The sequence below is a fragment of the Pinus tabuliformis genome, chromosome 2_2 (genome assembly GCF_031772625.1).
Source record: "Pinus tabuliformis cultivar Carrire ecotype Pingquan chromosome 2_2, CPIR1, whole genome shotgun sequence".
Lineage (NCBI taxonomy): Eukaryota > Viridiplantae > Streptophyta > Pinopsida > Pinales > Pinaceae > Pinus > Pinus tabuliformis.
The window spans coordinates 579,673,811-579,685,633 of NC_142300.1; the positions used below are offsets into that span (position 1 = coordinate 579,673,811).

The 11,823-nt window shown below is 33.9% G+C and overlaps 1 protein-coding gene across 1 annotated transcript; it reads left to right on the forward strand.

The window, feature by feature from the left end:
• The first annotated feature begins 9,870 nt into the window (after nt 1-9,870).
• LOC149193993 (momilactone A synthase-like) lies at nt 9,871-11,174 on the forward strand. Its single transcript, XM_089407142.1, has 2 exons — nt 9,871-10,035; nt 10,127-11,174. The coding sequence occupies exons 1-2, from the start codon at nt 10,031-10,033 to the stop codon at nt 11,013-11,015; spliced, it is 894 nt and encodes a 297-aa protein (XP_089263268.1). The 5' UTR covers nt 9,871-10,030; the 3' UTR covers nt 11,016-11,174.
• The last annotated feature ends 649 nt before the right edge of the window (nt 11,175-11,823 follow it).

An 11,823-nucleotide genomic window follows, 5' to 3' on the forward strand; every position in this document is an offset into this window, starting at 1 on the left:
CTTTCAACAGGGGACAAAGAATCATTAATTTGTTTTCATTATAGCATGGTCCTTTGCCTTTTTTTGATCTTTTTTTTCTCTTTCAACACTTGTCAAAGAAGCATTAATTTGTTTTCATTATAGCATGGTCCTTTCCTTTTTTTATCTTTCAACAATTGTCAAAGAAACATTAATTAGTGTGACTAGAAGCATTAATTAGTGTTATATGACATATGACTCATGATTTGTAAGGTTAAGAAGCATGTATTGCATATAGCATGGTCCTTGTTTTTTGTTGATTTTTTTTTTTGTCTTTCAACCAGGCTGGAATTTCAAATGTTTTTTGCCTGTAGATTGAAACCTTGGAGACGGTTGTTTGTTTTCCATGCCCATCAATTTACGTTTTCAGTAAATTTATGACTGGTTTTTTTTTGTGTGTTACATATTAAAAAAATTAACACAAGTTCTTGCTGTCAGATGTTTGACATTCTGCGTGTGAAGAAATCTTCCATCATGGCCACCAGAACACCAAATTTCTTCTTGTTTTACCGTGTGTGTCTCATGGCCACCAGAACACCAAATTTCTTACTTTTTCACAGTTTGTGTTTCATTCTCATCATTTCACGCAGTTTGTGTTTCATTCTCATCATTTCTGTCGTGAGCCCAGTGTTAAGTGGATGCAGTTGCATCGGTCAATATAAACTCGCTTGTTACACTTACTCAAGAACCAACAATGGTAATAAAACTATCATTTCCTTGGTGTAATTACTTGTTTGGTGTTATTATTGCAGTTGGGGCATATGCATACGGATCATTTGTAGCGAAACTCTATGGTGGAAATTTGGGAGCTGCTAGTTCGGATCTTTACAAAAATGGCATTGGGTGTTGCATATTGGGTGCTTTGGCATATTTGCAGTTTGAACGGCTTGAGATGTACACAAAAACCATTGTAAAAACATTCTAGTATATTAAAATTGTTTAAATCTTGAGTTGCTATGAACTTAGAGTGGGCCGTAATAATATTTTATAATCAATTATTTTTCAATTCAATAAAAATCCTATAATTACATTCAAATGATCTTTGTGGTGATGTCTCATATGGAATATTATGTCTTTTTTTTAATTCTTCTATTTACAAAAATCTCAAAAAAAAGAAAAAGAAAAAAAAAAAAAAGTCATATATCCTCTATTTACAAAAATACAAAAGTCTCCCAAAAAAAAGGTTCATATGCTTCTCTAGATTGATTCATTGAATAGGATAGTCCATCAAAGTGGAGGAGACTGATTTCCTACGTCATATTATCTTGTTATACAGAGTGGCAGGCTGAGAGTTAGGTCGGCCGCTGGGCAGAGTTAAAGAAGAGTCGTGTGGAATAAGCGATAATGGGAGACTGTTGTTTTGTTTCTTAACATTGTTACTTAATACTAGTCGAAGCATCCAAAGTAAGCCAGCTTGACCGCATCACAGTTCCACACTCATTCAAAACCTTTATTTATTTGAATTCTAATAATATCAAGGGTGAAAATACCACGAAAAAGCCACTACACTTTAATTTAACCACTACCCTTTCACCAATTCCTGGGCAAATTAGAATTTTATTCCCTCCCTTCCATTTAAAGTTCTTCCTTCTCATTACTTAATGTTACCCCTCTATTTTTCCGCCTTCTTTTTCAAAGCATTTATCTCAATCACATCTAAACTTTTCACCTCCCAAAAATTACAAATATCACTAAAGACACAGGTGTGCCATATGCCAGAATGCCCAATACATGGTGAAAAGACAATCCCAAGCCACCAAGCATTGGGGCAGCCTCAATCAATTCATCTATTGTTTTGAAATATTTACCTGTGTATTCGAACGCTCTAATACAACCACTACAACCATCTAATATTCCATGAAGTATTCCATGTTCCAGGTCACATGACCATCTAGAAAGACTAGACACTAACAATAAAAAAAAAACTCACCCCTTACCAGGTCCACACCACTGCAAACTCTTCTTTCTTTTTTCTTAATTTTCTTTGCAAATTCTCTTCTTTCTTTTTTCTTGATTTTCTTTGCAAATTCTCACCAAACAAGACGATATCAATGCCACACTCATCTGCATATTTCAGTTACATGAAAATGTCCTTCCATGCTTACCTCACATGCTCATGAAATTTTAATTAGAATTCTTATTCACAATCTAAAATTTTCAATTCACATCCAATCCCAAGACTGAGTTTCGATAGTCGTATGTTTCTTCCTCTTAAACAATAAGTTACTCATGAGTATTAAGTCTGGTCAAAATATGCAAGTCATGACAGAGATTTATTCGGCGAACTTTACAGGAAAAAACTAGCGTGCAACAATAAAAATTTAAATAAGAGTCATAAACGCGCATGTTGTCAAAGATAAGGAAAAAATGTGGTTTCCAGTTTATGTCAAAGATGAAGAGCAGGGTTGAAATTCTCTGTGTCATGAAGAAATCAAACAGGTGTATGTGGAAAGTACCAGATTACTTTAAAGTAGCCGGTGACTCAAATCCAGGTTTGCTCGCAAGTTCCAATCCGAAATCTTCAATTCGTCAGGGAGGACAAAGTAGCATGTCCAGAACTCAGATTACACTTTTAATTTTAAACTGTGTTATGTACAGGTTTCAAGTGGTGACTTATGAAATAAGATATTATAGATTTTTACGTTTTCTCTATGAAATTAGACATCAAAACGACGGGTTGGAAAAGTATACCACACGTCTAACTTGACGTGGAAGACTTTTTCCTTACCGTCAAATACATTCTAAAATAAAAAATACGTCCTGTGGAACGTCAAATTCCAGGCTTGCTTTCAACAATTGTGAAAGAAGTGTTAATTAGTATTATATGTTATCGATTGCCTTACATAGTGTTATATGTTATCTATTGCCTTACCGCATTTTCTTTGCAACATCTGATGCAAATGCTAGTATCTAAAAGGATAAAGAAGTGAAATTGACAATGGCGGGACCCTGAGAGAGATGTCACCAGTGAGGCTATTGTTACGAAGACTTTAGGTGGAGAGTGATGCCCCGATTAAACTCATCGGCAAAGAGCCTTGAATTTTGTTGGATGCTAAATAGAAAGTTACCTGGACAATAAATAGAAAGTTGAACAAGCTGTCTCAACTTACTTAATTCAGATGATATACTCCCTAACATTGTCAGGTTGTTCCCCAAAAATAACTGTTCAAGCTTGAGGAACGTATCTAGTTGTGCTACTCCGTCAAACACATAGAGGGATCCTTTGTACATCACGATAAAGAAAGTTGGACGTAAAATTATGTTTGAAATTCTGTGCCGACAGAATTATTCGGGAATTTAGTTGGGGGTTCCACCGAAGGGATGGAATTTTACGGCCATTTTGTTTGTCATAGGACATTTTGACAGTATTTGACTGTTCGAATTTGTTGCTGCCCGTTTTTCTTGACGTGCTTGTAACCATTTACCGGCATTATGTTTGTCATAGGACATTTTGCGCGTATTTTCTAATTTGTTGCTGCCCGTTTTTCTTGGCCTACTGGTAACCATCTAACACTTAACACGTATTTTTGATGTTTAATTTTTTTTTGAAACCGTCCGTACACCTAATTTATTCTTCTTGGCATTTAAGAAAATCAAAACTGGAAAGTTACCTTTCTTGGCATTTAAGAAAATCAGTGGGTTGAGCATGTAGCCTTCCGACTGAGTCATGTTTTAAATCCGACAAACTCCTCTTCATTGTTAAAGATTTTTTATCTATCAAATAGGAATGACAGTACCACAATAGTTAATCTTCTAAACCGCCTAAAAATTTGCTCTTTATTGTTAAAGATTTTTTATATATCAAATAGGAATGACAGTACCAGAATAGTTAATTTTTTAAAACGCCTAAAATTTTGCTTTTTATTAAATAAATTAGAATACACTGTAACCGTGTTTGGAATGGCAGCGTTCCAATTTGGCTGGACTCTTCCCAACTGAATCTTGCTCATAAGTATAAATCGGACTGACTACAGTTTATTAAAACTCTAAAGGAGGCAAGTATATGTTATTATAGCAAAAGGGACTGTATTGCATGGATTGGAAAAAAGAAGATTATAGAGGTGGCAGAGTGTCATCTCAAAATAGGCATGAAATTTATAATATAGAATATTGTTGGTTTTATAGCTTTTGACAAATAAATGTCCCAATTAAAATTGTAATTTTCTTTTGGTTAATGTGGCGAAACAAGAATCTCACATAGACAAACTTACAAAAGAAGAACCACCATGGTACTGGGATATGCTATCTGTGCAGCTAAGTCACTTGACACCGGGATTCAAGATTTGTAGGAAACAGAGATTCGAGTGTCAGATTCAGACACGTTGACCCACGGAACAAGACAAGTAAGATTCATATATATATATATATATATTAAAAATTAGATATTTCTTATACAAATTTTCATTAATCATACAAATTCATTGATTTCAAACATAAATCTTCATCTAGATGTTAGTTTTACTATTTACAAAGTAAGTTAGTAACATTATAGCATGTATAGTACATACAAAATTCAAATATTTGCGTAAACCCTCACAAACCCTCCCAAATCTCATAAACCTTTACAAACCCTCATAAACCTCATAAACCCTCACTTTTTTGGAATTCGAATCCCAAAATCGAGACATGATGTGTCAAAACGGGACACGACCTCGAATGGTGTCCCGTTAGGACATGTGGTGTCCCATTTTTGGATTCAAATCCCAATCGAATCATGTTGGATTAGTGGGATTCAGACACTTGGATCTAGTTTCATTGCTGTGCAGGGAAAATTCAGAGAATAATGATCACCTATTTTTACACTGTCACAAATCTGTTAATATCAAGGAAACATTTCACCAGTAAGCTACAGATTCCTTTTATTCAGTTTAACACTATAGGAGTGCTTAAAATGGTGGAGCAATCACAGTAAATGGAGTGCTTAAAATGGTGGAGCAATCACAGTAAATGTTTGGTTGTTTTCTCGGAAATTTGGAAAAGTAGGAACCAACTGATTTTTGATTCGTTTAAAGGAGGGGAAAACATAATATATGATCTCATAGAGTAGTGGGTTGTAGCGCATCAAAATGTAGATAGCAAGGAAAAAAAGAAACTCCTCAAGGAGGAAGATGTGGGAGCCGTTTTTGCTTAAAGATGTTAGAAGAACAAGAGTTCCAAATACACTGGTATGGGGGAAAAGGAACAAGCATGAAGGCAGAAGTTGTTGCTCTATGGGACTTATTATGGTTTATTAAGTTTTTGGATATCCCTTGAGTACAAATTTTTGAGGATTCCAAATGCTTAATAGATCATGTTAATGGAAAGAACAATATCCAACAAGTCTCTCTACAAGGATGGATGAGATGGATGAAAACGTATGTAATTCCTTTCAGAACCCATCCATTCAGCACATCACCAGGGCACATAACAAAAAAGCAGATGATTTATCGAAGAAAAGACTAACAACCACAAAAGAAGATATGTATATCATGATCAAAATGGGAAAAGACGAGACAGAAATAGAAAGTCTAAATCTGTCCAGATAAGATGTTGTAAGAAAGTCAGAACTCCAATGTAGATAAGTTCATAAAAAAACCTGTTTCTTTTTGTTTTTGTTCAAAATTTTGTTTCAGCTATGGTAAAGAAAACACATGAGGAATGTCCACTGTATGGTAGTGATTTTCAGAATATGTAAATGTCTTTAGACACATCTAGAGCTTATAGCATCTCTGTGAAATTCAGTGATATATTTGCAATAATGCTAAAAAGAATATAGTTTACAATTCTGTTGTATGTATGTCGAATATTTTCTATCCCATATAGTCATGTTAGGGATACCACAAGGTTTATGATAACGATTTGTCCTTCGTACTGTTTTTAACATAATATAAACGGACACCTTTTTTGTGCTGAAAAAAACTGTAACGGCACTTAAGTCGTGCGAGATTTCCTCTTCCTCCTCTGAAGATGACGCAGAAGTATTCAATCCACAGGCTGTGACTGCCATTAGATTCACGTTTTTTTTTTGAAGGAAGCAGGGGATACACATGCTCTTGTTATTGGTGATCCCCTTAATTGTATGCAGGTGCAAACCCCCAGATCTTGCATTTCTTATTGGTGATCCCCTTAATTGTATGCAGGTGGAAACCCCCAGATTAATAATTAGATAATTCATATACCAAAACTCTAAAAGTACCGAAATTTTTACCTGAAATTTCTATGGAAACTTATTAATTCTGTTTGGTTAAGTTTTATCAATGAAATATCCCAGAGAAACATTTAAAAAGAGAGAGACATTCACCTTTCAGGCAATTGTCCACTGAAATTCTTTACTGCATAGAAGGCAATGGGGCAGTCGACTGAAATTCTTTACTGCATAGAGGGCAGTGGGGCACTCAAGTTTAAAGTAAAACCACTAAATCTGAGGAGTCCCTCTCAGATTCACCAACTGGCAAAGATCTCGACATCGAATCATCCATGACGATGACAACGTTTATTTTACTGACAGAAATATCAAATATCAGAGAAGGTTAGTAAATTTTATTGAGTAGTAATTTAATCGCAGATTTCAGAAATTTATAAGCGGAATTAAATAGTTAATTTATTCATTTCAAATAGTTAACTTCACGCCTGTCCCAGATATTCTAAAATCCACAATCTAATGACAGTAAAATTCATGCATGACCTGTGGTGATTTGTTTTCTTGAAACAATTCTTCATAACTTGTGGGTGATTAAGCCTGGTTCTACCATATTGCAACCATTCCCTTCAAGCTGTTTTCTCGGCGGAGTCATCCAGGCGCCTGTTAAAGTATAATTCTAAAACGAAAGAAACTCTGGTTCTGGTGGAAGGTCTCCATTTTCCAAACTGGCTGACTCTAAGCAAGGATCGCAGCTTTCTTATTTATGCATCTTGCGCCAGGAAAGTTGGTATTCATGGCTAGCTCTTTAATTTTTTTTGGCCAATAAATCCGGTTATGGTTGGTTTTATTGCAAAATTATTTTAATTAATTTTTTTTTAATAAATATTATTATGTTTATTTTGGATTTATATAATATTTATGTTATACAAATATTTTAAATTTAATATAATTGATTAAATCAATTTTACCCAGAGCAAAATTGATTCTCCTGGAAATAAAAGATTGGTATTCATGGCTAGCTCTTTATTTTTTTTGCCAACAAATCTGGTTATGGTTGGTTTTATTGCAAAATTATTTTAATTAAAATTTAATTTTTTAATAAATATTATTATGTTTATTTTAGATTTATATAATATTTATATTATAAAAATATTTTAAATTTAAATTTTAATATAATTGTTTAAATCAATTTGACCCATAGCTAAATTGATTCTCCTTGAAATAAATTGGTTCAGTGTCAAAATCTTGGCTGTACACATCAAGGTCGATATTGAGGTATTCCGGCTTGAAGATCGAAAGTGCTAGTGAGAACGTTTCGTTCACTTCAAGCCCAATTGCCAATTTAAATAGATTTTATGATTCAGATTCCAAGTTATATTTTTATTATGATTGTAAATATTGTGTATTCAATTGACATGGCGCCATGTTAATTTTGATGTTTAGAATTCAGAATCCTTAAATAAGTTTAAAAAGTTGGGCAATAAAAGTGTATCACCATTTTTATGAAATTGGCATTTTTGAATCATTTTTTAGATTTTGTATTTGCAATGTAGTTAAAGATTTAATATGGAGTAGAGTACACCATTAGTCTTTCTTAATCTTATGAAGACGAGTTAAAAATGATGTGGAAGAAGTATGGCCGGACCATATAATATTGCTATTTATTTATTTTTGAATCATCCTTTACATTTTGTATTTGCAATAAAGTTAAGGATTTAATATAGAGTAAAGTACACAATTAGTCTTTCTTCATCCTATGAAGACGAGTTAAAAAATGATGTGTACACAATTAGTCTTTCTTGATCCTATGAAGACTAGTTAAAAAATGATGTGGAAGAAGTATGGCCAGAGAATATAATATTGCTATTTATCTATTTTTGAATCATCCTTTAGATTTTGTATTTGCAATGCAGTTAAGGATTTAATATGGAGTAGAGTCTACAGTTAGTCTTTCTTGGTCCTATGAAGAGGAGTTAAAAGATGATGTGGAAGAAATATGGCTAGACAATATAATATTGTTATTTATCTATTTTTGAATCATTCTTTAGATTTTGTATTTGCAATGCAGTTAAGGATTTAATATGGAGTAGAGTACATAATTAGTCTTTCTTGTTCCTATGAAGACGAGTTAAAAAATGATGTGGAAGAAGTATGGGCGGACAATATAATATTGCTATTTATCTATTTTTGAATCATCCTTTAGATTTTGTATTTGCAATGCAGTTAAGGATTTAATATGGAATAGAGTACACAATTAGTCTTTCTTGATCCTATGAAGACGAGTTAAAAAATGATGTGAAAGAAGTATGGTCGGACAATATAATATTGCTATTTATCTATTCTAAGCAGATAGTATACCTATGATATACTCTAAAAAAAAAGTAACAATATTTAATGTAATGAGGATTTAGCGTATAATATTTGATAAGACGGGAATTATAGTCTTTTCGGTGTACTCTATTAGTATGTTATACATGTGACACTGTATTACTATAATTTGTTTATTTGTAGTGGATGAATATTAATTTCTATTTAATTTAATTAATTAAATTAAGATTTTGTAATTTTGAGTAAAATATTTTTGATTCTGCATTGCTATAATAAAACTAAGATTTTGTAATTGCAAGTAAAATATTCTTGATTCTGCCTTTCTACAATAGAATTATCAAAGCACAAAGACAAGCAGAGAATATTTGAAACATATATCTTGACATCTATGCTCAAAGGTGTCAATAGTTAGAATTGTATTTTCTTGTAAAAACTGAAGTTTTGTTGAGTAGAGACTGTTTTGATTTTTGATATATTGTTTTAGAGTGATTATATAATAACAATTCTATAAACTATCAAGATTAACAAATTTTTTTTGTGCTTTTTATAATTATATTATTAAAACATAAATTTTTAATTAAATTTTTATCAGTAAAAAGCTAATTTATTATAAAAACATCATTCTTGAAAACCTTAATTAGAACCAATTCACTCCGTCAGTTTCCAATTCTATATGTCCATAGGACCGGATTTTTCGTGTAAATATTTGTCCGGACGGCTCTTTTTACGAGATGATAAAGAACCCTGGTCGCCAATTCACTCCGGAGTCTCCAAATCTATATACACATATATTTCGGATCGGATTCCTTTTTTTTTTTTGTGTAAATATTTGTGAGCACGGAGTGCGGAGGATTTCCATCTCCGGCCAATGTAAATTTCTTAAACAGTACTTAATACGTTTGAATTCAATTTTTCTTACTTTATTCAAATTTCGTTGTCATCGTTTCATGGACGTTTACCATCATTATATGTCCTCCATTAATATTAATGTTTTTGTTCACTGTAATTTTATTTATTATATAATTTATCTTCACTTTTATATTTATTTAGGTCGATGGGCTTTTCTATGTATCAACAATTGTGAACACTTTTATCTTGTTCTATTTAATAAGGTGAACCATTTTCAACGGTTGATTTGAAATGTCATTTAGCAAGCATGCACTGCACTTTGATTACTTTTTCCAAATATCAGTTGAGTTGCCTTCTTTTCACCTCTGAGTTCTGCTAAACATGTACTGCGCTTTGACTACCTTTTCCAAATATTAGTTGAGTTACCTTCTTTTCACCTCTGAATTCTGCTAAGCATCCACTGCACTTTGACTACTTTTTCCAAATGTCAGTTGAGTTACCTTCTTTTCACCTTTAAGTTCTGCTGTGCATTGAACCTGGCCCTGTTATTCAAAAACTCTGATCAGATTGCCACTCTGGTCAGGGAGAGTGGTTTGGTGGAGACTCAGGGACATGCCACTGTGATGAAGGCAGTACAAATATGTTGTATGCCTCGCCCCCATCCACAACTTTTCTGCATATCCACCATCGGGCTTTGCACAGGCAGTAGACAATATGAGGTAATTCTTCACTGAAATTTCATGGCGATATTCATTTATTTGTAACAAAGAATAACTCTGATGGCTGCTTTTGTTGGATTTGATATTTCAGGCTGGAGGGCAAGGTCGCTGTGATCACAGGAGGAGCTAGCGGCATAGGAGAGGCAAGCGCCAAGTTATTCGTGGAGAATGGAGCGCAAGTGGTAATTGCAGACATTCAGGACGACCTCGGAAATTGTTTGGCTAAATCTCTTTCTCCGAATGCCTGCTATTTCCACTGCGATGTGTCAAAGGAAATGGATGTATCGGCCCTGGTGGACTACACGGTGGAGAAGCACGGGCGTCTCGACATAATGTTCAGCAATGCCGGAATCCCGGGCGGGCTATTCTCGTCCATGGCAGACGTGACTCTTGACGATTTTGAGAGGGTCATGTCGGTGAACGTGCGGGGGGCGTATCTGTGCACGAAGCACGCGGCTCGGGCGATGATCGGCGCCAAAACCAGAGGCTCCGTGGTTATGACATGCAGCATGGCGTCGGTGATGGCGATGCCCAACGGGCCTTCTTACACGGCGTCGAAGCACGCGGTGTTGGGGATTATGAAGTCGGCGGCCATCGATCTGGCGCAGCACGGCATTCGGGTGAACTGCGTTTCTCCGGCGGGCGTGCCGACGCCCATGTTGATCGACGCCATGAAGAAAAGCTTCCCCTCTTTCGACAAACGATCCGCGGAAGAGATGCTGGAGAAGACGATGGAGCTGAAGGGTGTCACTCTGGAAGCCATTGACGTTGCCAACTCCGCCCTCTTTCTGTGCAGCGACGACGCCCGCTACATCAGCGGCCAGAATCTGGTAATCGATGGGGCGTTCACGACTTGCAAAGGTTTCTCCACTGCAAATTCCATGGATTTTGTTCCTATTAAATCATTCTTCGATCACTTAGCTGCCGGAAGTTGCAGCAAATCCCAAAACGAAACAAATGGGCAGCTACCTCCTCAATAATCCCACGTTCTGTTACTGCGGTATCCCTTGCGTGGCTTTGTTCAGGTTATTTTAATAATTTCTCTTCACGATTTTTCTTGCTTTAACATTGGATTCCTAAAACATTTGTTTCAACTTTGGGATTCTAAGACCAAGATATGATGGGTGGAGTCTTTAAATTATAAGATATTGTTGGATATAATACGGATGAATCATTTTTAATTATAATTATTTAAATTATAAGATAATGTTGGATGTGATTTTTGGAGATATAATTAATTATGATTAATTATAATTAAGATAAAAACGAAGGATTAATTTATATTTAGTGATACAAATTTGCTCCTTTAAAAGAATTTTTATATCATAAATTTTGATGAAAGAAGATTTTACTTATTTACATAATTTAATATTATTACTATTTTGAAAATTATTTATTGTTGTGTAATTGGTTGATTCAATGGAGGTGGTGTTGGTAGTTTTTTATTTTATGTCCAAGATTTCAACTCTATTAACAATAAAATATTAAAAAATAAAATTTTGATATATGACCAACAAAATCATTTATCTATATTTAATATTAATAGATTGTTTATGTCCAACTTCATTATCTGTCTCATTCAACTAAAACAAAAAGCTGTTCAACTCAACTGCAATTATTGTTTTGTTTTTAAAAACTATATATAAACTATGATATAATACCTATAATATTGGTTTAAAATTATAGTTTAGATTTTTTTTTTTTAAATTTTTATTTATTTATTTTTTTTTTAAACATAAGATCAAATCATTTTTCATTTAAAAAGTGTTTGCATCTTAACATATTTTC